We start from the raw sequence: 27,370 nt of genomic DNA on the forward strand, positions 1-27,370 counted from the left end.
TATTGTGTAATCCTGAAGGTGTGAACAGAGTATTTTGGAAGGGAGAGGAAGAACACTAACTTCTTTTGGCCGAAGAAAGCATTAGGGAATGGAAAGGTGGTCGTCTGATTTCTAACTTTCTTCATGTTAATGGGAAGGACTCTTAACTTCCACGTGAATTTTGTTCAGTTGGTTAATAGAAGGATGCTCGTATTACAAGTATAAAAATCAATTTGAGCTGTGGATTTTTTTTTCCATATAAAGTTTTCCTTGGGATTGTTTAGCCTGGAGAAGAGGAGGCTCAGGGGTGACCTTATTGCTGTCTACAACTACCTGAGGGGTGGTTGTGGCCAGGAGGAGGTTGCTCTCTTCTCTCAGGTGGCCAGCACCAGAACAAGAGGACACAGCCTCAGGCTGTGCCAGGGGAGATTTAGGCTTGAGGTGAGGAGAAAGTTCTTCACTGAGAGAGTCATTGGACACTGGAATGGGCTGCCCCGGGGATGTGGTGGAGTCGCCGTCCCTGGGGCTGTTCAAGGCAAGGTTGGACGTGGCACTTGGTGCCATGGTCTAGCCGTGAGCTGTGTGGTAAAGGGTTGGACTTGATGATCTGTGAGGTCTCTTCCAACCCTGATGATACTGTGATCTTTATCTCAGAAATGGAAAACAATATTTGAGAATAGAACCTCCTGTAGCCTTCTCAAGGTTTCTGATTTTCTTCACATAGTTAGGAATGGTAACACATAACTTTTCATGTCAAATTGCAGGTCTGGTGGGTTCCACTTTGCCCTTCCATAGCAGTGCTGTTTGCAGTAGGATGATTAAATGTATTTATAGGGTCTGCTTTTTCTTTGGATGCTGCTTGAAACTTAGCATGGCCAGGCTTCAGGGGGAAATAAACTCTACAAGTTTTATACCCCTGTCAGGCTGACATGTAGTAAAAACCATAGGTTGAATCATTCTTTAGGTGATTCCAGAATAATTAAGTGATACTAGAAGCCACCATTAAAATTTTCAACTTAAATTCTGATGGTTTTAATTTTTAAGTTTCTTTTCTTAAAGCTAACAATTTTAACTTAAATGATGCTGACTGCTTGTAAACCCAGAACGGGATGGCCTTAATATTGCATCAGAAATGATTGTCTTACCTGGTTTTGTGCACTTGATGTCTTCTAAGCTATTTGTCTAGCTGTTGTATTTAATTTCTGTATAGAAAAGCATATGCCAGTGTAGGGTCATGTTTGGCAGGTGTTTTGACATCCCTTTTAGTCATGCCTGCATTTTGATAATTGCATCAAATACAAATGTTTTGACTTGAAATGCTATGAAATGAGTCATTAAAGGGAATATGTTTCAAGAAAGTGCAATTCAGTGGAGAAACACTCAAAAATAAAGCTCAGAATTCTCTAGCCAATTGAACAAGGCTTTTTGCCTTTATTTTTCTTATGTTGTTTTCTTCACATATTTTGGGCACTTTTAAGAAAAGGAATTGCCATGAATTCAGATAATTTTGTTGTCAATTATAAAAGTGGCTGCAGAAATAATGCTTGCAGTTCTTCCAACAAGTCATAAAAGCAGCAGCAGTTTTCCTCACTGAGGAGTGGAAGTATGGAGTCATTGTTGCATTAGAGCCCTGACAGTTCCCAGGAGTTGTTACTGGAATTGCACAACTCTGTTGTAGCACAAAGGTTTCATTTAGTTTTTTGTTTATCCTCTTCTGTATGTGCTATTTATGCAGCTCAGTACCTGCTTTTTGCTACAAGTGTCTCAAGCATCTTGAGGTTAAACACATGGCAAACTTGCATATATCCTTGCTATGCATTTAATTATGGTAATAAAATACTGGTTTAAGGAATTTTAGAGTAACTTCTTAATTGCTCTGGGATTGTAACTCAGAATAACTGGATAATAAAAACACTTTCAAGGACTAGGAGTCAAACTACTTAGCCTTGGCAGTTCATGAAGTACCATGCTATAAAATATGCATATGTATTAGGGGATGTGAAGCAGGTAGAGATGAACCAAATTGTTTTAGTCTTGAGATGATTCAAGGTGTCAGGCTTGAAAAACCTGATCTTGAGACCAATAATTTGAAACTGTTGAAGAATTTGTTTCCTGTGTGATTTTTGTAGCTTGAGGTGTTCTTAAAATACATGATTGGAAGCTGTAGAGGTTACTGACCTTTTTGATTTAGAGTGTTCTCAGTGGTTTTTTTCTTGCAGCGAGACAGGCTCCGAAAGATTTTCTGTTTGGAGAGAAGGGGGGAAAAAAATGCCAGCAGGCATTAGATGACTCTTAATTTGTGTGAGCATTGTGTTACCCTGTCAACTATCAGCACTACTAAAATGCTTCCAGATTTTTTGTAGTTTCCTTTTGTGCAGAAAAGTTCCAAGGCTTCCTTAGACAATCTTTAAAATATTAGAGAAAACTTAGTTTTTACAGACTGGTAGAAAACTCTGTGCCCTGTTGTCAGCATAGGAAAGTAAAATTTTGGTAGAACAGTTATTCCATATACTGTGGTTTACAATTTTTTCTGACTACAGTTATTTTGTCCTTGCAGTGTAACTTAGATTAAGTAATGTCAACATTCCAAGGACACATCTTGACTTCTGCAATAACTGTTTCTGTAACTTGTATTTTTGTCTCAACAGTTTATCCTTGTAAACTAGAGGTAGTGTAGTCCTGTTTGGTTGCTTTTTGCTGCAGAGCCTTGTGCTAGGACTTTTCTGTCAAATCTTGCCAACTCCTTTTCCTCCTTCTGCTCTCTTTCCCCCTATTTATCCGTGTCCCCTCTTCTCCAGGTTTGTGTCCCCTCTTCTCCAGGTTTGTGTCCCCTCTTCTCCAGGTTTGTGTCCCCTCTTCTCCAGGTTTGTGTCCCCTCTTCTCCAGGTTTGTGTCCCCTCTTCTCCAGGTTTGTGTCCCCTCTTCTCCAGGTTTGTGTCCCCTCTTCTCCAGGTTTGTGTCCCCTCTTCTCCAGGTTTGTGTCCCCTCTTCTCCAGGTTTGTGTCCCCTCTTCTCCAGGTTTGTGTCCCCTCTTCTCCAGGTTTGTGTCCCCTCTTCTCCAGGTTTGTGTCCCCTCTTCTCCAGGTTTGTGTCCCCTCTTCTCCAGGTTTGTGTCCCCTCTTCTCCAGGTTTGTGTCCCCTCTTCTCCAGGTTTGTGTCCCCTCTTCTCCAGGTTTGTGTCCCCTCTTCTCCAGGTTTGTGTCCCCTCTTCTCCAGGTTTGTGTCCCCTCTTCTCCAGGTTTGTGTCCCCTCTTCTCCAGGTTTGTGTCCCCTCTTCTCCAGGTTTGTGTCCCCTCTTCTCCAGGTTTGTGTCCCCTCTTCTCCAGGTTTGTGTCCCCTCTTCTCCAGGTTTGTGTCCCCTCTTCTCCAGGTTTGTGTCCCCTCTTCTCCAGGTTTGTGTCCCCTCTTCTCCAGGTTTGTGTCCCCTCTTCTCCAGGTTTGTGTCCCCTCTTCTCCAGGTTTGTGTCCCCTCTTCTCCAGGTTTGTGTCCCCTCTTCTCCAGGTTTGTGTCCCCTCTTCTCCAGGTTTGTGTCCCCTCTTCTCCAGGTTTGTGTCCCCTCTTCTCCAGGTTTGTGTCCCGCCAGTTTAGGGTCTGACTCTGGGACAGTGTTGGCAATGGGATGGAGTAGAGGGGAGAACAGGCCTGCAGCAGCCTGACATTTTAGAAACTGTAGGATTTTGTCCTTAGGATATAGTTTTATGTTGTACTGTTCCCTGAAAACAGATAGTTCTACACACTTCAGTTCCTCCTGCCCACTTCTATTTGCCCACACCATTTGTCCCTCCCCTGCATCACATCTAGCAGTTCTCTGGGGCCCCAGCGAGTTGGTTGAGCCTGTTGAGTTGACAGAAACTTTTTTCCCCTCTCCTTCTGATTATGTATGTCCAGAGCAATTGTAAACTGTAAGTGGGAATGTGGAGCAGAGGATGAATGGGACTTGCAGTCCTTGTGGCAGCCTGCCATTAGGTGTGAGTAGGTGAAATAGCTGGGGAACTCAGCTTGTGCTTATTTCTGGCTGCTCGCCAATGTGGGTATAACACAGAAGTTACTCTATACTGAAATCATGCTGTGTATATGGAGTACTCCTTAATTTGTAGCTGAGAAAATACATGGATATTGCAGTGCATAACAAATGAATTTTGTTTTCCTGGGCAGCAATTTTTTTAACTGCATAAGCATTTTAGGCCATTATTAATTCTCTTAACTTGTTTGCTCTCTGTTCCAAAGCCAGCTACAATTTTAGTAATGTCTGTAGTAATACTTAATTTTGACTTAAAACATAAATTATATTTTAAGGAGAAAATTAATTTCAGCTGAGGAGGCAGATTTTCCTTGTGAGGATGGGTGGTGAGCATCAATAGAAGTCTCAGTGGAGTTGTAGGTGAAAGCCAACAGACACCCTGAGAAAAAAGCATTGTGGATGTGCGCTCTTCATTTGCTGGTTTTACAGTGAGTTGGATCGTGATGTTTTTGTCACTACAAAGAGCTGGGTTTATCAGCAGGCTTTGAAACAGTAAAATATATGTCACTATTTTGATAATCTTACTGGTTTGTTGTTGTGTTGGTTTTTTTTTTGCTCTTTGTTTTGCTGAAAAGTATGGGAGGCACAATACCACCTGCTCCAGCCAATGCTTCCACAGAGGAGACGAGTAAGGTGAGATATAACTAATTCATACTTGAAAACTTCACAGTTGGATTCTCTCCAAGTATAACTGAGCAGCAGGAGGGGAGAAAAAGCTGTCAATTTCCATTCAGTTAGGATGGGTGAATACACTGGGGTGAGTGAGTGTGACAGTTCGGTCTGAAGCCTGCCCACTGCATGTTGTAGATGACTTGTTACAGATGGCTTCCTAGTTTATTTCAAGTATTATCATGCTCCATTTCCTTAATCCTGAATGCCTGATGTTCTGGGCAATACAAATGCCAAGAAAAGTCTCTTTTTTTTTGTTTGTTTTTGCTTGTGTGTTCTGTTTATACACCACCTCTGTAGCCTTCAGTGGATTAAACGATAATCTTTGCCTAAAAAGAAATATTAATGAGGATGGTAGATAATGATGTGAATGGTTAAACTGTCATCCCTTTCAGGCAGTATAGTGGAAGAGGTTTTTTTTCATTGTTTTTTTTGTTATTTTAAGAGAAACAATAATAAATTTACCATGTAGATATTTATAGCAGGGTTTTCCTAAGACTGAAATTCTTTAGGAAGAAGTCTTGTTTTGGCTTCAATAAGACAATGAATGCTGGAATTAGTGGCTAGTTAGAACTGTACAGGGGGATTGTGTGTATGTAGTTATTGAGGACAGTCTGTGACACTGAATAGTAAGACAAGCAGCTTCTGTCTGATAGAGCAAGATCTGTTAAGTTCTAGGATTCAAAGGAAATTTGCCAGGCACCTCTATGTCTGGCACGATCATGGAGCAGATCCTCCTGAAGGCTCTGCTAAGGCAAATGGAAAACAAAGCAGAGGTGATGGTGGTAACCAGCACAGCTTCACCAAAGGCAAATCATGCCTGACAAATTCAGTGGCTTTTTGTGATGAAGCTATATCAACAGGGGACAAGGGAAGGGCAACTGACATCATTTACCTGGACCTAAGGCATTTGACTGTCCCACATGATATCCTGGTCAACAGACTGGAAAAAGTGGAATTGGCTGGATGGTCACTTGCAGAGAGTGGTGATCAATGGCACAGTGTCCACCTGGAGACCAGTGACAAGTGGTGTCCCTCAGGAGCCAGTGCTGGGACCAGTGCTGTTTAACATCTGAGTCAGTGATAGGGACAGAGGAATTGAGTGCACCCTTGGTGTCACCTGCAAACTTACTAAGCTGTGTGGCACAGTCGACTTGCTAGAGGGCAGAGACTTGCCAGAGGGAGCTGGACAGGCTGCAGCGGTGGGCCCAGGCCAACCTCATGAAATTCAACAAGACCAAGCATAAGGTCCTGCACCTGAATCGGCACAATCCCAAGCACAAATCCAGGCTGGGTGGTGAATGGCTGAGAGCAGCCCTGAGGAAAAGGCCTGAGGGTCTGGAGTGATGAAATGCTCAACATGAGCTGGCAGTGTGAGTGCAGCCCAGACAGTGACCGTGTCTTGGGCTGCATCAGGAGCAGCAGGGCGAGGGAGGGGATTCTCCCCTTTTACTCTTCTCTCATTAGACCCCATCTGGAGTACTGTGTGCAGTTCTGGAGCCTGCAACACAAGACAGACATGGAACTGTTAGAGTGATTGCAGAGAAGGGCCATGGAGATGCTCAGAGGGCTGGAGGAGGTCTGCTATGAGGACAGGCTACAAGAGTTGGGGTTCTTTGGTCTGCAGAAGAGAAGGCTTTGAGGAGACCTTACAGTGGCCTTCCAGTATCTGAAGAGGGCCTACAGGAAGGCTGAGGAGGACTATTTACAGGGTCTTGTAGTGACAGGAGAAGGGGTAATGGGTTTAAACTGGAAGAGAGGAGATTTAAACTGGATGTTGGGAAGAAGCTCTTTAAAGTGAGGCTGGTGAGACACTGTAACAGGCTGCCCAGGGAGGTTGTGGATGCTCCCTCCTTGGAGGTGTTCAAGGCCATGTTGGATGAGGCCTTGAGTAACCTGTTCTAGTGGGAGGTATCCTTGCCTACAATGGGGGGTTGGAACTGGATGATTCTTGAGGCCCCTACCAAACTAATCCATCCTATGAAATTAGTAATGTAGTTAGAAGCTGATGGGAGAATTATTTGAAAGATCTCTCACTATGGCAGATGGAAACAATATTTTCATCAGTGACACCAGTTTATTGTTCACTGCTAAAGGAACATAGTTTAACAGTATTAGATGTGGAGAAATTCTGATCCAGAGGACATGTGAGGGAAGGCAGAAGAGTGAGTTAGTATTTATTCCAAAACTGATTGTGAGTTGAGTGCTACCTGGAGTTCTTGGGTTTCCTTACTGAATTAAAGTATCTGAGAGACAGGCATTACCAATAATAAAAGTTCATAAATCAAAATCTGGCCTCTCCATTATTTGCATGCATGATAAACTTAATCTCAGAGGGGGGAAAAAAGGAGATTTCTATCTTAAAGCAGTCTCATGCTTTGAAAATGAATTTTGTATTTTTCAATGCATTGTTATTTATTATAATGGGAATAGGCTGTCAGTCAAAAATAATATATACTTACAAATACATTTTTCTTTCAGGGCAAAGCTGAGAAGCAAACAGAGGAGCCAGTTAAATCACCTGAACCAGAAAGTGAAGAGAGTGACTTAGGTGTGGAAACTAGGTTACTTTATCACTTTTCTTCACTTTGAGCATGACAGAAAATCCTATCTATGTTTGTAGAAGGAGCTTAATCTTCTTTTTTTGTTGTTTTGGTCCTCCTGCCCCAGAAATTGACAATGAGGGAGTGATTGAGCCTGATAATGATGACCCTCAAGAAATGGGAGATGAAAATTTGGAGGTAAGCATGCTATTTTCAGTGGCTGTGGGAAAGATAGGAAAAGACTTCAAGTTTAGTTAAGGATAGAAGCTAAGGGGTGATGACTACAGTATTAGTTGCATAACCAGATGTTGCTGTGACTCTTTCTCCTAGATAGAAAATCTAAGTGTCTTAAAATCTTCTTATTCAAGGTTAGAGTTCATCAGAGAGTTCAGTGAGGAAAGTTAGGTCAGAAAACACACAAAAATTTTCTCAGAACACCCTGTGAAAAATAGATACATAGAAATATGCTGTTGTTCACTTCTAAGCATTTTCTGGCTGAAAATAATAGTGGCTTGGGTCTCCAAGCTGAAAGCAAAGTTTTGGTGGTTTTTTTTTAACTGATTTCAGTGCAAATTAAAAACCAGATTCTGGAATCACAAACTGAAGCTCTTCTCTTTGGCAGTGTCTCAGCGTGGTAATTCTGGCCTGGACTTTATAGCTTCTGTATTGTGTGGTTTTAATTTCATTTATTTTCTTAGGTAACAGAAGAGATGATGGATCAAGCTAATGAGAAGAAGATGGAAGCAATAAATGCTCTAAGTGAAGGTGATCAATTGTTTTTTAGTACTTAAGGATATTTAGGTTTGGTCCTCCTTTTTGAAAAAGGAAATAAATGTCTTGCATCATTTTGAATGCTTTCAAGGAAGAGAAAACCACCTTCCTGTTGGATACTGTCTGCTTTTAGTCCATATATGAGCCTAAACTGTAGCAGTTGCTCTATTGCATGGTGATCTCTCCCCAACTAAGAGGAATTGGGAGGAGGAGGTGACCTGTATGTTGAAATGAGAAGAATTTAGTGAAATGGTAATATTGATACTAGTACATAAACCTGCACTCAGCCTGATGATACACAGCAGTTACAATAAATGGGAAAGCAGTCTTGGGAGCAGAATGAGTCCCTCCAGGGATGGTGACCCCTGAGAGGAGGAGCCTCCATCCTTAGCAAACTTTCCCCTTTATCATGAGCATCGTGTTTATGGCATGGGATACACCACCTATGAGCCAACTCGGGTCAGCTGCCCTGGCTTTTGCCTCTGCCAGCATAAGGTCCTTGCTGATTTGAAATAGGTAACAGCCTGCATACTTCAGCTGGCTGATGATTTTGTCCCAGTGAAACTAGGGCAGATAGCCAAAACTAACCAGAACATGAAAGCTTCTTTAAGTACTGTCGTCTTGATGTAGCTATAGTTTTGGGCAGGACAGGAGGGAGTGAGGTACAGCAGCATCTCTGTCAGTTGTTATGGTACTTCTCTATGTATTATAAGTGTTTCTAGTGGTTTGTCTTAATGCAGTGAATAGATGTGTAATGGAGAGGTGACTTCCTGTTTGATTTCATACAAAGTTAAATGTACAAATGTAACTGCTAAAAGTCTTTCCTCCTTCCCAGCATTACTTCTGGAGTTTGTACTTCAGTAACATAGCAAGAGGGAGAGTGATTTTTCTTTTGTTGATAATGTTCTGCTTAAGAAGTGCTGTGGGATACAACAGCTTGTAAGGCAGGTTGGGCAATTTGGATGTGATTTCGTTGCATAATGATTGAAAATTTACTGGAACTCCTGTTTAGGTGAACTTCAGAAGGCTGTTGACTTGTTCACAGATGCTATCAAGCTGAATCCTTGTTTGGCCATCTTGTATGCCAAGAGGGCAAGGTGAGTTGTTTTAAACCAATGACTTATGTTCCTGCTTGTTCTGTTGTTTTTCTCCAAGAACCTAAATATAATGGCAACTTGAGGATCTCTGTACACTTAAACCAGGAGTTGCCATTATATTTAGGTTCTTGGAGAAAAACATGGTAATTTGATACTGTAGGAGATCTTTTTTGTAGCTAAGTATAATTCAGAATATTCAACTTTTGATGACTGCCATGTGATTAATTAGTGTTCTTTTAACTATTCCATTCAAGCTGTGCTGGGAGAGGTATAAGCTGGATGTTAGGAGGAAGTTATTCACAGAGTGAGTGATTTGCCACTCGAATGGGCTGCCCAGGGAGGTGGTGGAGTTGCCATCTCTGGAGGTGTTCAGGAAAAGCCTGGCTGAGGCACTTAGTGCCATGGTCTGGTTGGTTGGATAGAGCTGGGTGCTAGGTTGGACTAGATGGTCTTGGAGGTTTCTTCCAACCTGGTTGTTTCTATGATCTTAAATGGTAAATGTCTTACTGGGTTTTTCCCTTTTTGATATCAAAGATTTTGCATGTAACACCACTTGTGTATCTCATTGTGCTGCTACTGTCACCAGAGTGGTGTTTTAAAACCTTTTTATAGTGCCATATCTTCTCAGGACTGGGTCTAGCAATGAAAATAAGAGTGTTGTGAGAAGTTTAAATGTTACCTCAATTTGCTCTGCTGTAGAAATAAGCAGTATGTTAGGATATTGTAACACCTGCAGTGTAACAGCAGTGAGGATCAAGTGTTGTGACTAATCTACCCCTCTGCTTGGGTGTTGATTCTGAGGGAGTTGTGTCTTTGGGAGACGAGGGGTTTGTGCAGTCAGCAGCATTGGTACGTGCACCTTTGAGACAGTTTTTTGACACACTGTCCACCTGTTTGTTTCCAGAAGGGGATGTATGACTTTGTGCTTGCTTTCTAACAGGCTTTAATGATGAAGTTGCTTAGAGTCATTATTAATTGCTGATTGTTTTTGGGAGGATGTAAAACGGCAGAAGTCCTGACTTGGAGTGTGTTGAATATCAAAGACTTCTGTCAGTTCAGGATTGTTTAATGTTTCCTTCAGAGATTTTTAATTTGAAATACCTGAACCTCCTAAAGTACTGTCCTGCTACATAGTCTGATATGCTTATGTATTGTAAAATGTGCAGTTATTTTACTTAACCGGCAAGGGGTTGGGGTTACATTCTGGGTTTGTGCTTTGTTTTGCATCTTTTGGTTTTGATGACTCCCCTCCTGTAGCTTCTGGTGATTCTAGCTGTTGATTCTTGTAGCCTGTATGTTTTCTTTGAGTGTTCTAAAGTCTACATAATTCAGTGTGTATGTTACTGTTTCGTTCAAATTGCTGGTTGGCTGTAAATGCCAAACACCGCGGAACTGAATTATCCTTTGCATTTATGTATCTTTTCCTTGTTCACCAGAGTTACTCTTGCTAGCAAAGCCTGAGTCTGGACAAGGAATGGGTTTTGCACCTACAGGGGTGGAGTAGAGTGACTAAATTTCAATGACTTCATTATGACTACAAAGTCTCTTTGAACTCAGATCTTTAAATGCAATATCTCACTAGCTTGACTGTTAGTCATCCAAAATTATCTCTAGCTTAAGTTAGTAACTTGGTATTTCAGTATATACAAGAAATGTTCTCTTCCCCACAGTGTTTTTGTGAAACTACAGAAGCCAAATGCTGCCATTAGAGATTGTGACAGAGCCATCAAGATTAATCCTGACTCAGCACAAACCTACAAATGGAGGGGAAAAGCACACAGGTAATGGCCTGCATCCATACTTGATAGTCACTTTAATGGGGTTGAATAATTTTGTCCGTGCATTATCTTCTCTGTCTCTGAACTTTCTTGCAACTGAGAGCAATAGCCAAGAAAGCATCACACTGAGTGCATGGCTTGCAGGAAAGAAATTATGGTAGTGATTTATTGATGGCAACTTGTGAGCAGTCTTTCTGGCACTCTCTTTTCTTTTTAAACCTATTTTGTAATGGCATTTTTTAATCATTTGCTACAAAAATAAGAGTTTGAGGATTATGGGGTATATTTGTTTGGGAGTATTTTTTGTTTTCACTAGGTTAACTTTTTTTAATCACTAACCTGTAATTCTTAAACTTATTTCTCTGCTCACCTTATTCCATTAGATCCTAGAGCTCTTTTACATAGTAAATTGAACTGCCTAGTTGTTACAGGAGCCGCTCATTGCAATTGAAGAGTGATGTTAAGCAAGCTGTAATTAAGTAGCATTAGGCCAGTGTGCATCCCCCCAACTATAGTTAAACTACATAAGTCAACAAAAAGATGACAGTTCTTACAGTATATATGAAAGTGGAAGGAATAAATGGGAACAGAACTTAACAAAATAGTGGTCAGAGAGTAGTGTGCTAATGGCTGCAGTTCTGATAAGGGATGTGAAGCCTCAGAGTGGAGGACTGCAGCATAGTTTGAAGTAACACCTCTTGTCTCTATGCAGAAATGTTTTGGCCATTTAAGAATACTCCATTTGTTTTTTTGGATTATCAGGAGCTTACATAAATAATGTTAAGAAGTGTGTACAGTAGCTCATATGACCTCTTCATCTAATATGTGGTATCTCCTGTTAGCTAGGATGTTTGAGTGCTGAGTAAAGAAGGTCCTTAATCTTGCTGTAGAGTTGTACAGAGCACTGAATGTGTAGTTTTACATTAACATATCCCTAGTGGTGCAGAGTGTTATTAGTGTGCTTTGTGTTCAGGTAGGTACCTTCTCTCTCTTAGTGTCACTGTTTGTTACAAACAAGAAAAGTTTAACTGAGGGTATTTTTTCCTCGTTGTTACTTCATGTAAAAGTTGTTGTAAGGGTTCTAAAGCAAGCAAGTATCTTCTAATGGCATCACAGTGTGCAGGCTACAGAAAGCACCATGACCATTAAACTGCTGTAAATCCATAGAGCTGCAGGTAAAAATCCTGGATGCTGCATGGTTGCAAATAGTGTGAAGAATTGTAGGAGTTCAGTTTGCTTTTTCCTTCTGAATGTTGATGTCTTCTGAATTGCAGACTTCTGGGGCACTGGGAGGAAGCTGCTCATGATCTTGCATTAGCTTGTAAACTGGATTATGATGAGGATGCTAGTGCCATGCTGAAGGAGGTGCAACCAAGAGTAAGTGGGAAGCCATAATGGGGCCCTCTCCTATATTTGTTTGAGTGACATTCCTGCTTTCAGGGTCTTCTAGTATGTGTTGTCTTGTGGGAATGTGTTCATGTGTCATCTGACAGGACAGACTGCATCATAAATACCTGATTTCAATCATAGATGTTCATGGCAGTGTGTAGAGAAGTTGAGTCCCTGGGGCTGGGCATGTAACCAAGCTATGAAATGTGTTCCTTTTAAAAAAATCTTAACAGAAGACTCTGAAGCAGTTGAAGTTTGCCAGGCACTTTAGAATCTGGACTAAAAACGTTCAGAAGAGCAAGGGAACACAGATTGGATTCCCAAGATGTTTCTGAATTGATAAAGCTTCATCCTAAAGGTGCTTTGTAAAGAAAGCCTCCGTTGCTTTGATTTGTGCTTTCTTTGGTTTACCGCATGAGGGCAGCACAACCTCTTTAAGACTGGTCCCAGCTTGCTGGCCCCAGCATTCCTCTAAGGAAGAGCTTTTGTGTGACACAAGTGACAGTGTTAATAGCAAGATTTCTTCTTCACTCGTTTGGTGCATTCTTTTAAAGTGGTTGACAGCTGTCGCATTCTATAGGATTTACATGGTAAGGTTGAGAGGAAGTAGAAACTGCTGCACTGATGTCCTGTAAGGAGAGATGTTTGCCTACCCCTGTGTTACAGAGAGCCAGTTCCGGCTGGCTGCAAAACAGACCCACTGTTGGCCAGAGAGACAGTCAGTGGTGCTGGTAGTGCTTCTGTGTAGCATGTGTAAGAAAGGGTTACAAAATGCAGTGCAAGAGCTGTGAGAGAGATGGGAGTAAAGAAAAGAAAGAAGAAACCCTACAGACACCAAGGTCAATGAAGGAAGGGAAGGAGGTGTGCCAGGCATAGGATCAGAGGGTCTTCTGCAGCCTGTGGAGACGACCATGGTTAAGCAGCTTCTGTGCTTGAGCCATAGAAGTCCACAGTGGAGCAGATTTCTGCCCTACAGCTCATGGATTACCCTGTGCTAGAGCAGGTGGATGTGCCCTGAAGGAAGCTGCAGCCAGTCAATAGTCCATGCTGGAGCAGGCTCCTCTGTCAAGAGACCATGCAGAAGCTGTTCCTCTGGCAGGAGATGCAGTCTGTGGGGAACCCATGCTGGAATGCTCTGTTGTTCAAGGACCATACTGTGTGGAGAGGACCCATGCTGGAACAGTTGTCAAGGACTGTGTCCTGTGAAGGGGACCCAGTGCTGAAGCAGGAAGAAAGTGTGAGGAGGGAGGAGTGGCAAATGCACAGCATTATGAACTGATCAGTCTCTGTTCCTGTGTGTAGCTATTGGGTGTAGAGAGGAGGTGACAGAGTAGGGAACAGAGAGAGGTTAAACATTCTTGTATTGAATAACTTCAGCTTTCAGTTTTCCTACCACAACTTTGTAGAAGATACTGTCTCCAGGAAAACATCAATGGAAACCATCTTACAGCCTATTAGTCATTTGTGTTGGTGACTATTGATCTGTGGTAAATTTAATTAGGCCTTGACTCCTAAATCTCTTTAAGAGGTATACTTAATGCTTGGCTAAGTGGGAAACTATTTTATTTCCCTCTTAATCCACCTATGCAGAGAAAAATCAAAGTACATCTGTGAGACATTGATGTGTAGTTGCCAGCTGTATGGGAATTTGTGTAGCTCAAGGAAAAATGTCTGATCATTTCATGGGTGCTTCCTTTTTAATCTTTAATAAGTGACTATGATCCCATTCTCTTCCAGCCTTCCTAGAACTTTTTAGCACTTTCAGCTGAAAGTCTGATTCTAAACCCAGTTCATTTTAAGCAATATTTTAAAACCATGAATATAAAAACTTTAAAGAATCTTCAAGTTTCATTTAATAATCATCAAAAGAAACCAAACCACAAAAATCAAACTACACAAAGGCAAAAGGAACAAAGAAAAACCCCACACAACCCCCAGACTCACTTATAATCTCTCTTACTGATCTACTGAGTGGTTGCAACACTGAGTTTTGATAACACAACTGCAGTCAGTATCAGTCCTGCTGTTTGCACTATGCTTTCTCTGGCAGAGCTACTTGAATTGTGTGCTATGGAGTATCTCCTAGCTCAAATAGGTTCTATTACTACTTAAAAAATCATTTCTTTATTTAAAATGTATTGTGAAGGAACAGAGAAGTATCCATTGTGGTTATTGTCCCTGATCTTGAACCTTGTTTTTGCTGTATTCCAGGAGTAACCATCATGCACAGTTTGTGAAATCATAAATCATCTTTTGCAAGGCTATTCTGGTTTCAGAAATACAGTCCTATGGTTAGTGTTCTATTGTTACAACAAGCCCTGAGTGAGGAACCTTGAGGAGCTCATTGCTAACTACTCAGTTCTGCTGAGGCTGTAGATCTGACAGACTTGAGGAGCTTGTAATAGGAAGCAAAACTACTCACCACTGATCCTTTATTTTCTTGGTTTGGATCATTCATTCTTTTCCCTGCTTATGTCTAGCTGTGTATGCTGTAAAAGCACCTGGAACAGCAATAAAAATGTGTGCAGAGGGAGTTGTATGTCCCATTTTTCAGGACAGTTGCTGGTTTTAGCCATGGAGGAAGTAATATTTTAACATAAAAGCACAAAGACACATGAGATCTCAGAATTATTCAGGTTGGAAAAGACACCTGGGGTCATTGAGTCCAGCCATTGACTCTGCAAAGTTCACCCTTAAACCATATCCCCATCCACCACATCTAAATGACCTTTAGACACATTCAGGGATGGTGACTCGTCCACCAACCTGGGCAGCCTGTTCCAAGGTCTGATGACTCTTCTCTGTGGAAAAGCTTTTCCCAATGTCCAGTCTAGACCCACCCTGTTGCAGTTTGAGGTCGTTCCCTCTTGTTCTATTGCTGATTACCTTTGAGAAGGGGCCAGCACCAACCTTTCCACAAGGTCTTCTCAGGTAGCTGTAGATTAAGTTGAAGTTCAAATGGTGGTGCAAGTCCCAGAACTCTAGCAATAAAGCATACTAAGAGGGGCAGAATGAGGAACAATGTCTTCAAACTAGAGAAGAGCAGATTTAAATTGGATGTTAGGAACAGGCTCTTTACTTTGAGGGTGGTGGAACACTGGAACAGGTTGCCCAAGAAGGTGGTTGAGGCCTCATCCCTGAAGATAGCCAAGGTGAGGCTCAGCAGGGTTCTGTGAAGCCTCATCTAGTTGAGTATGTCCCTGCTGACTGCTGGGGTGATTGGACTAGATGACCTTTAGAGTTCCCTTCCAGCCCAGGGCATTCTGTGATTTTAAGTGTGAATCCAGTTAGGGCCAAGTAGAGGTAAGAAACAAATTGCTTTAGAGAGTGAGTAGCACATCGCTCCTAAAACAAAGGGTCTTCAGAGCTTATTTTTAAGAGAACTGGTAAAAGTAGCTGTTTACTCTTGCATGTGTTGAAGTAACTGAGGTAACCTGTAAGAAATGTGTATGAAATTGTGGTGTTCTGTTGGGACAGGCTCAGAAAATTGCAGAACATCGCCGAAAATACGAGCGGAAGCGCGAAGAGAAGGAGATCAAGGAAAGAATGGAAAGAGTGAAGAAGGCACGGGAGGAGCATGAGAGGGCACAGAGGGTGAATACTTAGGCTTTACTGTTTCTTAATTGTTTGGACAGTGTCATTGTTATTTATTTTAAATTAATTCAGAGAATAATTAAGACTTTAAATTTTAGAGTGTTGATTTCTGTCTTGATTAGTTGATCATTAAGGAAATGAGGAGGAAAGAGCATTGTATTGCATCTGCCATTGCTGCTTGGCAAGAACAGGCTCTGGAATCTCTGCTAGTCCTGTGTTTTATTACATCAGTTACTGTATAACTGCAACAGAATAATTTTCACTTAACATACTTATGTCTTCCAAAGTGGGAGGTTTTTATTTCAGGATAATACTTTTTTTTTCCTCTTCCTCACTTGCTGACAAAGTCTGCTTTTTCTTCATGCTTTACTGATATATTTTAATGTGTTGGAGGTGGGAGTTCAGTGAATACAGGCTGAAGAGCTAAAACAAATAATACAGTTAATATTTAGGGAAAACATATTCAGGATAATCTACAAAACATACTAACGTAAGAGCAGACATGGCTAGTTTTGTCAGTGCTTCTGTATGTAGCAAGGTGTTTTGTTTATTGCCATAGCCTGCCTGCCTGAAACAGTCTCAGCTTTTCTTTTTACTCCTAAAAGCAATGGAGCTGTAGAAAACAGGCTGCAGTTCCATTGCTTTGTGTGGAATGATGTGCTTTCATCTGCAGGAGGAAGAAGCAAGGCGGCAGGCAGGAGGAGCTCAGTTCGGTGGCTTCCCAGGTGGCTTCCCAGGTATTTTTAAACATCAACATTTGAGGTAGAGGTGACTGTTGTTTCCACCTGGAGTATTACACCCAAAGCTTTTAAAGCATTTGTTTTCCAGACAGAGGAGTATTTATGAAGTGTAGAACTTGTTTGCAGATAAATCTTTGAGCACTAGTGGGAAGAAGGATGGGATTCTTTCTCTAAAGGAGGAAGCATGGTGGCTAGCAAGTAGAGCAAGGATGGAAATCAAAACTTCTGAATAACAGAAAGAAAGGATTTAGGTCTGAGAATACAAAGAGGCAGTGTTTGCTTAATGTTTGCTGAAATGAGTATAAAAATGTTTTCTAAATTACCTAAGGTGCCTTGGATTGGTTAAGAAGAACAGTTTTAAAGTTGAACATTTCGATGGAATGTTAGGGAAAATCTGTGCTGATTGCAAGCTACTGTTGAACAAAATAGTTTCTCATAGGAAGTAGTGCAGTTTACCTTTATAGAAAAGCTGTTCTTAAAGTTCCACAAAACTGAGGCTTTCCATATTTATTTTGGGTACAGTAAGTTGTGGAGAAACAAGAATAAGTACTTGAAGATTGAGCCATAGTTGAGGTAGGCAGTGTGCATACTCCAACTGGATCAACTTGCAGTGGAACCAAATAGAGGCCATATCTGCCCTGTTTAGCATAGCTTGGGTAGCTGCTGATTACAGATTGAAAATCTGAACTTCAAAAACTTCTGCTCCAGGGATATTTTCCACCCCTCTCCTTTGGTGGTGGATTTTTGTCAAACTTAAAGTTCCAGCCAAAAGTGGAATATATCTGGGACATGCTGCTACCACTCTGCTCTTTCTCTGAGTTGTTCACCCCAGGCATTCCAAACTGCATATGTTCCCGGGCTTGAGATCCTCCTAATTTAAAGTTAATTAGAAAAATAACTGCATCTTTTGACAAAGGTGGTAGAGCCCAACACTCATTACAAGCCTGGGTTAATAAGTAATGGATAAAATAAGATGCAGGTCTTCACAGAAAGAATCACAGAATTAATCAGGTTGGGAAAAACATCTGAGATCGAGTCCAGCCTATCACCTACCACCTTCTAATTAACTAAACCATGGCACTCAGTGCCTTATCCAGTCTCCCTTTAAACATCTCCAGGGATGGTGACTCCACCACCTCAACAGGCAGCCCATTCCAATGGCCCATCACCTTCTTTCTGTGAAGAAGGTGAAGACTAAATGTAGCTTTATGGAAGGTGTGGCAAAGGAAGTGAGCTGCTTGTCTAGGTGGATTAAATGTTTATCATCATTCATTATTCTTGTCTTGGGTTTTCAGGTGGATTTCCTGGGGGTATGCCAGGAATGGCAGGTATGCCAGGTCTCAATGAGATTCTCAGTGATCCAGAAGTTCTTGCGGCCATGCAGGTGAGGATTTGTTAAAATCAAAGCTAAAGGTTCTGAACGAGGGAAGAACAGCACCTGTGAGCTAAGGGGAGGAAGAAGGATATTACCTTCTGGATAGCAATGGGGTGCTGGCATGTTTCTGTTGTGAAAACCTCTCCTTGCATTTGTGGCACCAGACTGGAAGCTGTGTGAGTTGTTTTTCAAACTGATGGGAACATAATTAAGCATACACTGCTATACTTGCCTATGATAGCAAAGCTATGTGCTGTACAGAGTTCTTAGTCACTTTTGAGCCTCTTGAATGGTTATTTTCCACACAGTATCATTCACTTGTCCTTTTTTTCAATACACATTGTGGTGAGATAATTATGCACAAATGAAAAACCAAACAGGTTGCTCATATTGTTGCAACACAATATATTACAGTAACACTGAGATGAACATTTCTTTTCTCTTGCCAAAGGCAAGGTAGCATCAGGATAGTTCTGCATCTGGCACTTTGTAAATTTCATGCTCAGAAAGCTGATTTGCCTAGTGGACTTGTTTAATTGCTTAATTAGGGAATTGCTCAATGTCATGGCTACTTATATGGAAGAAAACTCTTACTGCAGATTAAATAAAGTATATCTGACAGGATCAGTTTTAGGAGTAGGTGGGATAGGAAATACTGGGCTGTGTAGTTGTATTGCTGTACAAGTGTGATCAAATAGAAGTCTTGTTACTTTTTCTGGATTGCTGTGCTGTTCTCAGCTCACTGAACAGCTATGATCCCCATCTAAAAGCATCACAAGAGACCCCTACATGGGGTAGAAGTTCATGGGTTCCTTCAGTCTTTCCAAACACCAGCAACCAAAGCTTTACTTAACATTGCTGATTGTGGCAGCAGCCTGACTTCCATACAAAACATCAGGGAAAAAAAAAAGGCCCATGAGTTGTAGTTGTATTCATGGCTTGGCTAATTTATGCTGCAGTGCAGGAGTTTTGAAATTCCAGTTGTTGCAAACAGAGCTTTGGGGTGCAGCTCACATGCCTTTAAGAAGACTAATTGTACATAGTCCAGCATACTGGAGGACTCTCTTGCGAGAATGTGTTGATGGTGCTTCCTGATAATGAAGGCAGGCTTTAACATGTAGAACCTGTCAGGAAAGACTTCAGTTTTGCTTGACCTCTTTAAGAACTTTACATCTAGATATGATTTATTCAGTATTTCACTGATCTCTGCTCTGCCACCTTCTCAAATGTTCAGCTGAGTGTATTTCAGTCCTCTCCGAATTGTCAGTGTGAGCCTTGGTCTTAAAAGATGGTTTCTACTGCTTGGGTTCTGCTCCATGCAGCTATGGAATATGTTGATGGATAATGGTAGCAAGCAGCTATTATGTACCTGATCTCAGAGGTGTTATGAACAAATCTGAAGATGCTAAATCACACAAGCCTCTCCCAAACTGCTAATCTTAAGATACTGTTTTAACTGGCAGTATGTAGAGGCTTTTCAGAGTGAGTTGTTGCTGAAACTGGAGTATTCTGAGAGTGAAGACCTTCTCAAATTCTTTGACTGAGTGACTGTCAGCTTTGAGACTATTCTTCATGAGCTAAGATTGAAATGTGCCTCGAGTTGTGTAACATCTTGGTAACGCCTTAAAACTGTGCGTGCCTGAACACAAGCTACATTAAACTGATTATGTTGTGCTTCACTTGTCATCTGTAGAAGCAACTGAAGAATCAGGTATGGATACCTAAGGAGATGCTTATAGCAGTTACTCTACTATAATCTCTGCAACCTAATATTAAAGCTTCTTTGTTGATGAAGATTTCCATTACCTGAAGATTTATTGTCTATAGGACCTTCTACACTGACTTCTAATGCAAGTTAATTCAGCTCATTTGCCCCTAAGCCTTTTAATCTCCAGAATAATTGGGTGAAGGTTGTGTGTGTTTCTTGTATTTTTATTATTTGGTCTGTCTGGAGGGTTCTGTAGTGCTTCTGTTTTGCATGCACAGCTGTGTTCTCTGGACGCAAAGTGACACTCTGGAGAGTGCCGTAGGTCAAATATAACTTCTTTATGGGTCAGACATAAGTTCTTATCAAAAGGAGTGATGTATAAGGGGAACCTATGGATTCTTTATTGGACATGTAGTTGTGTTAGACCTTGACTTCCAACAAAATATTGGAGAGCAATGCAGAGGAGTGGGACCTGGTGATGCTGCTCTGACAGGGGGTTTGGACTAGATGATCTATGGAGGTCACTTCCAGCCCCTAGTGTTCTGTGATTCTGTGTAACATTGCTCAACAGTGTGAAACCCTGGATTAGATAGACATTTTTGCACAGTCTAAAGTTGAGGGTTTCCAGGGAGTTCCAAAAATACAGAATACTTTATATGCTGTGAATTTATAGGACTAGAAAAACAAATACCTTAAAATTATCATAGAGTTACCAGGACATCAAGGATTTTATCTAGCTCAAATTCTCTTGGTGTGGGAAGGAACACCTCACACTAGATCAGGTTGCTCAGAACCACATCCAGCCTATCATTAAAAACTTCCTGGGATGAGGCCCCTACCACCTCTCTGGGCAACCTGTTCCACTGTCTCACCAGCCTCGTGGTGAAGAACTTTTTCCTAGTGTCCCTGAATCTACCCACTCCCAGTTTTGCTCCATTTCCTCCAGTCCTGTCACTACCTGACATCCTAAAAAGTCCCTCCCCATCTTTCCTGTGGACCCTTTCAGTTGCTGGAAGGCCACAACAAGGTCTCCTTGTAGCCTTCTCTCCAGATTGAACAGCCTCAACTCTCAGCCTGTCTCCATAGGAGTGGTGCTCCAGCCCTCTGATCACCCTGGTGACCCTTCTCTGGATGCCCTCCAGTGTGTCCATATCCTTCTTGTAATAGGAGCTCCAGAACTGGATGCAGTTTAGTTGATATTTATTGCAGTGTGCTTTGACACACACAGAAGTTGCTAAGCCTACTCAGCTTTTTATTCCAGATTCATGCACAGTGAAAACACAGGTTTAACAACATGACCTAACCTTTACAGGCATTTTGAAATCAAAAATTCAAGAGGTTTGAGGTAGTGAGTCATCTTTTTTCTCTTTGCATAGGAATCCTATAAAGTGGAGTAAATGTATCTAGTGTCTGTTTTCTGAACTTTGGCTTTGCAGATTCTCTCTTGTGTAGGAGACAGAATGCTTGTTCTAGCAAAGAATGAGCTTTGTTTCTTGATTCCCAAGAGGTGTAAAACATGACTGAACCTTGTGGGTGATTTCAGTGAAATCCACACCTATCAAGTGCAATTTTGGCCCAGACTGGTTAAGCAGCTTTTGCCTGTCTGATGCTGGGAGTAGATACAGTTTGGTGTCACTGTAGCACAGGCAGCCCTGAGAATGCCAGCTGTATTTTGATGGCTTTCAAAGACTACATCTGTAGTAGCAAAGGGCTAGAAGTCTAGGGAAGGTTGTATCTCTGGGAAACTACTGAAATGTGCTAGAAAGAAAGCACAGCAGATTAAATTACAGCTAATGCAGATGATTTGTACTGAACATCATAAACTGCTTGCACTTCAGCTGAATTAAAGTAAACTTGAATCTTGGCAGAAGCTGCTTCTTTCCAAGCTAAGATGTAATACTGGCCTATACAGACTTACTAAAGGGCACTGTTCGAAACAGGCATGTGTAAAATGAATAAAACCAGTTCTAGTACAATGGAGGCCAAAGATGTACTAAAAGTACAGGGAGATAAAGGTATTCTTTTTTCTCGTACTAAATAGAGAAGATGTTACAACTTGGACCACTTTCATGTATACGTGAATGTGTTTATCAGCTGCAGTATGGTGTGATGAAAGCTAATAAGGTTTTCTTCCAAGTGTGATTTCTTGGAGGAGGTGGGGAATGACTGAGAATGAGAGCTTTATTTAAAGCCAGATGTTGCCACACCTGCTTGCAGTCAGGCAGATGAAAGTTTCTGCTGCTAAGAAAAGAGTTGAAAGGCATGAGTAGTAGTTGTTGCTCAGAGGAGGGTTATTGTATGTGCCACATGCAAAGCTCCTGCCTACTTCAAAATGCACTTGAAGATGCCTGAATAGAAGTAATCCAGCAGGTGGTTATGTTGTTTGGCTCCTGTTTTGGGGGAGAAAACACTTTAGCCCTTCTTCCCCCCACACTGAGCTATTAGTGTAGCAAGTTCAGTAATAACAGTGATGTTTACAGATGCAGTGTTAGCAACATACACTATATCATTGGGCTCTATTTAAAGACTTCATGCCCCAAATGGTGTGTTTAAAAGCTGAGCAAGACTAAATTCATGCTGGAACCACATAACCACTAGCTTTTGTAGACTAAATGCCTTAATTTTTTGCTTTTTTTTGTCCTGCAGGATCCAGAAGTCATGGTTGCATTCCAAGATGTTGCTCAGAACCCAGCAAATATTTCCAAGTACCAGAATAATCCCAAGGTTATGAATCTCATCGGTAAATTGTCTGCCAAATTTGGCAGTAAACCATAAAAGCCCTGGTTTTAAAAAGATCGTATCTGAACAGGAAAGATTGGATTTGGCTAACCAGTGTTGCAATAAAACAAACCATTGTACCTCTGATCTTCTTAAGAAGAGAAACGGGGTGTCCGAAGGAGACTGCTCTTTAGCCCCAAGTGTTGACTTTACTCAATGATTGGTTTATAGCACTCAAATTATATTCAGATGGCCTAGTTTCAACCATCCCTCCTTGTCATACAATTGCAAACTTTTTACTGTAAGTATTGCAGACAGTTTTCCTCTGAACTAATGCTCCTATAGAACTTGTAATATCCTAGGAGTGTTAAGATAAAAACCTGCTGTTGTGTTGTTTGGGGTTTCTTTTTCTTTCTTATTAATTACACTCAGCGAGCAAAGAGGAAGGAACTTTAAAAGTTGAAGTCTGTCTTTAATCCTCTTAGGACAGAAATGGTGGCCTAGTCACAAATAGCAAAGGTGGGACAAGTCTGAAGAATTAACTGGATAAAGGAATTGTCTGCAAATACAAGTCCTCCTTTGTTTCTTTTTAATGGGTGACTGACTTTATATAGCTGTTGAAATTGTCAGTGTAACCGTGCTAGCTAGTTACACACTGGAACTTCTGGCAGTACTGCAAATGTCATGTTTTTGTGATCACCACAAGTGTGCAGCAAAGGTACAGTCCTATCCTTTGCACACCTTGGCATGAAGTACATATTGCAGAGACCACAGAGGTTTTGTTACTTGCTCGATTCTTGTCCAGCACCTTTATGTAACATTTATCATTTTGGGTATGGGAGAGCAGCTTACTGTTTGCTTGTGCTCTTGTCCTTTCCCAGTTGGCAGGTCCTCCACTGGTTACACTTGCCCTTCCTTGGGGCCATGCTTACCAGGTGTCATGTATTTGGGAACTTTAGGGAAGGAATCTTATTCTCATCACTACCTCTGTCCCACTGAATGCAAGCCATCCAGAACACGTAATCACAGAGTTACAAATCAGTGAAAGGGAGAGAATGCACAACAAAGTTCTGAGTCAGTTTGAGTCCTTACACACTTACTGAGTAAAATTTCTTGGCCAAAGTCCTGCTGTCTCTGTAGAGGTGATGACTCTTCCTTCACTGCGTATTGTAGTCTTCCATCTTCTCTTGTATCTTCTTCTTCAAAAAGCAAACACACACCAAAAAAAAAAAGTTATCACAGATGACCCACAGAAAAGCCCATAAAACAAAAAGCTGTGGTTGTGGGTTCATGCTTCCATGGTTTTGAGGCTCGTGATATGAAGAAAGAGGTGATGTATTTGGAGCTGACGGAACATTGTTCATGCACTTGTGGATCCCCAGCATGGGTGTCCTTGAAGCGGTGTCTCTTGATGATATTCAGTTGATTTTTGTCTGCTGATCAAGACAGTTGTTGCTTCTGTTTGTCTTAGCTAAAGCATAATTGTTCTGTGGAAAAATGACCATGGTTACCTTGTTCACTGCTTGACTCTCAACATTTGTGTTACTACTATTTTTGTAATTCTGTATCTTAAGCCATACCCAATGCTACCATTTAAAAACAAATCTGGACTGAAGTAGGAACTCAACAACAGCTGCAAAAAATAATTATCCCCAAATGCTTTGTGTCATACTGCTGACCCTGCAGAAAGACATGTGAATTGTTTTTTGCTTAAGAACTCTAGTTCTGAATACTTAGCCTTGAAAAAATAAAGTATGGTTTTGAAAAAATAAAGGGTTTTTTTGGGTTTGTGTAACTTTCTGGTCAAAGCTATTTTGCTTGAATTAAACATGGAAGTGATTCAATTAAACTCTGTCTGTAACTTGCAGTTTAAATGGGAACTAAATGCTTAAGGGCTTGGCTTTGTGACCAAACGAACTCAAGGACTGGGTGTTGCTGTGTGCCTGGCTTTTGCTCATACTCTTGATTTTTCACTGTTGTCCAGAGGAGATAATTTGGTCCCTTCTGTGCATGGGCTGACACTCAACTTCTTTGTCCAGGCTGGTGCATATGTGCTGTGCATGAATTAAGAGTATCTTGAATATATAGATGTATTCTCTTCAATTTCCTGTTGCTCTGTCTTGGCTGTTGATGTTTGTCTATCAATGTCTAGTCAAAACAGGGGAAGTTGTCCCTCACTAGTAGAAGTGGTTATTAACTGTGTCCTCCCTGCTTGCTTACACATCACTTGCCCTTATTCAGAGCTGACTGACTCAAGAAAAACGTTTTCCCAGTTTTGTGTCAGCATTAGCTGTCTAGCTGAATTCTTGTTCTTTGGGAATGCATATCCCATGACTCCCTTAGGGTTTATGTTTTGTGTTTTCACTGTTACCTGAGGAGATGGCTGGGCCTCATCCCTGTTCCCCAGGTTAGCATGTAGACATCTTAAGCAGCTAAACTGGTTTGAACAGAGGTGCAGAAAGTTATCTGCACAGAAGATGCATAGAGATGGCAAGCTCTGAATGTAGAGTAGAAGTAATTAGAGGATAAAGCTGTTATTTTCAGGGCTTGCTCTGATACTTACTGGGAGCACCTTTAGGTGGCTTGTCTCCATTGCAGCACAGTTGTGTGTGGTTCTTGCAAGCACAGTGGCAGTAGTAGCTCAGTTGACCATTTGCCTACAGGCTGTCAGCAGGTAGGTATGAATGGGTCAGCTGGTGCAGTGTGCCATGCAGTTGCTGACCCAGGGCCAGGTGTGCACTTCAGCTGTGGGAAGCAAGTCATGCACTGTGCTGTTTGGCCAGATGACCTGATCTGTCAAAAAAGTAGGATGATAAACCTGCAACTGGCTGGTGGTAGAGGGCCATAGCCGTGTTACTGTGTGTGTCTGAGTGACTTGTTTGTCCTTTGCTGTTCAGCTGCTGCTCTAAAGAAAAAGAAAAGCCAGGTCAGGTGCCACTTCCAGGCTCCACTACTGCACAGTGCACCTTGTTGTGCAGTAATGTGGCAAATGCAGGACTTGGTGCCTTTAGCAGAACTGGTCTGAAAATGTGTCTTGCTTCAGTGCTGGGCTGTGAACAAAAGCCATCTGTCAAAGCAGTTTGGTTTGCCTTTGTTGTAAGGCAGTGATCAGATAGGTGGGAGCCAGACTCCCAAAGTTGGGTGAAGGCATGTGGGACAAGACTGGGCAGAGCAATGATAGGCCAGAGAATGGGTCAGTTAATGAGTATTAAAATACTATGCAAAGGTAAAACTCTGTAGGAACAACTCATTGCCAGTGGTTGTATCTGTGGTTTAACTCTTTAAATGCCACTTTGTTATTTTTGTTACCTTTAGGCCCTTTGCATAGAAGTCATATAATCCACTCTTGTACATGCTTGTACATAGAATCACAGAATCCCATGTCTCTTCTGTGTGATGGAAGAGCAAATAACACCACTGTGGGACCTGCTGTCTGAGCAGAATCCTTCATCCAAAGTGACAGGAAGTTGTGGACCAAGCTAGGCTGAGCTGGAGCCAACTTGTCTTTGGCATGTACCTTCCTGTGGACTGTTGGGTTTTCCTTATCTAAAAGTATTTGGCACCCCTTTGGAATCCCACAGGGCATCTAGGGTCAGGGATACTGCAGTGATTTTTGGGCCATAGGGCAAGCAGGTCATTGGAATAGTGGTAGAGGCTAGAGGGTTGTTTTCCTTAGCTGCAGGCTAGTCTGGTACAGATAAGGATTGATATCCTTGAGCAGGAGGGGCATTCACTGGGAAAGTGGTAGGTGTCTCATGAACCTCATTCAGAGCTTTGCAGAGGTGAGCCTCTACCTTACCTCATGTGTGACAGACTGAGGGTGGTGGTGGAGAAAAGTGGTTCTGGATTACCAAAGAGCTGAAAAAAGGGTGGCTTCCAGTTGGGCACAAAACCACTATGTTGAGTGCTACAGAGTAAGTCAGAGGAGGACAGTAGTGTGATAGCAGCAGATGCGATTTCAGATGAAGCAGGAACAGTGACAAAAAAACCTTAAGCTCAGGTGGTGTCTAGTGGACCTGCACTATGGGGCAGCAAAAAAACTCAGGTGACTTTGAGCTACAAGTCATTGATCACCTTGTGGATCAGAGCTTAAGCTAGTCATGTTTTCCTGGTGTGGTCCCCACAAACAGGAACTTTATATGAAGACAAACCTTCCTTCATCCCCACTACCTGGAAGTCTTACTGAATGTAAATATGGAGGACTTTCCTGTAAATCTGAATCTTGATGACTAACCAAGATGTTAACACTTTGCTAGCCAGATTGCAAGTTATTACTGTACCTGTCCTTGATGTACAAATAACTTCTGAAATGTATATTCTGGATGGATGGTCTCAGGCAAGCTTGAGATCTTGTCAATAAATAAATGTATTTGCAGATTGTGTTATGACTCTTTGTGAAGTAGGTAACAAACTTTGGCACCTTGGTTGCACACATTTAATAGAAGAGTATTTTTTTGATGTACAAACATTCCAGTGGCCACAAGGAATACAAATTGCTACTACCTGTACAGAAATTAAAGATGAGAGATTACAGGATTGCTTTCTGAAGTATGGCAGCTGAAGCAGTCATAGGATAAGTACAGTTTGTATGGAATGAAGGTATTCAGAAAGATGAGGCACTTGTTACTCAATTGTAAATGTGTCATCTAAATCAGTTGGCCTGGATTAACACAACCCAATTCCCCCAAGCCTTCCCTCTAATGCCACACAGATTGAAGGGAAATAGCACACGCCAAAAAAACCCTCCAGGTTGATCTAAAGACTTGTGAGTTTTACTGGAAGTAATCTAATACACAATAACCTTGGTCTGTTTGCAGCACAGTGCAGCAAAATGCAGGAGCAGCAGCAGAAACCAGCAATCTCCTCTCTGCCCAGTGGCTAAGACCAGCACCCCAAAAACCTTGGAACCAGAAGCAGCACCCAGAGCAGGAAAGCCTGTTATAACCTGAAACCTCAAGCCTCATGGTGACTTGCTCCAGCCTGATGT

At 41.7% G+C, this 27,370-nt stretch overlaps 1 protein-coding gene across 2 annotated transcripts in view; it reads left to right on the forward strand.

Annotated features, from left to right (window-relative positions):
* The window catches only part of ST13 (ST13 Hsp70 interacting protein), a 28,281-nt gene extending 1,523 nt beyond the window's left edge, over positions 1-26,758 (forward strand). For both annotated transcript variants that reach the window (XM_064155177.1, XM_064155178.1), the window contains exons 2-12: positions 4,577-4,634; positions 7,152-7,221; positions 7,341-7,411; positions 7,912-7,978; positions 8,997-9,081; positions 10,752-10,862; positions 12,134-12,236; positions 15,726-15,842; positions 16,516-16,579; positions 17,878-17,966; positions 22,312-26,758. In XM_064155177.1, coding sequence (XP_064011247.1) covers positions 4,577-4,634; positions 7,152-7,221; positions 7,341-7,411; positions 7,912-7,978; positions 8,997-9,081; positions 10,752-10,862; positions 12,134-12,236; positions 15,726-15,842; positions 16,516-16,579; positions 17,878-17,966; positions 22,312-22,440 — 964 coding nt within the window. In that variant the 3' untranslated portion in view covers positions 22,441-26,758. The remainder of the gene's footprint in view (positions 1-4,576; positions 4,635-7,151; positions 7,222-7,340; positions 7,412-7,911; positions 7,979-8,996; positions 9,082-10,751; positions 10,863-12,133; positions 12,237-15,725; positions 15,843-16,515; positions 16,580-17,877; positions 17,967-22,311) is intronic.
* The last annotated feature ends 612 nt before the right edge of the window (positions 26,759-27,370 follow it).

The sequence above is a fragment of the Pogoniulus pusillus genome, chromosome 15, assembly GCF_015220805.1.
Source record: "Pogoniulus pusillus isolate bPogPus1 chromosome 15, bPogPus1.pri, whole genome shotgun sequence".
NCBI classification, from domain to species: domain Eukaryota; kingdom Metazoa; phylum Chordata; class Aves; order Piciformes; family Lybiidae; genus Pogoniulus; species Pogoniulus pusillus.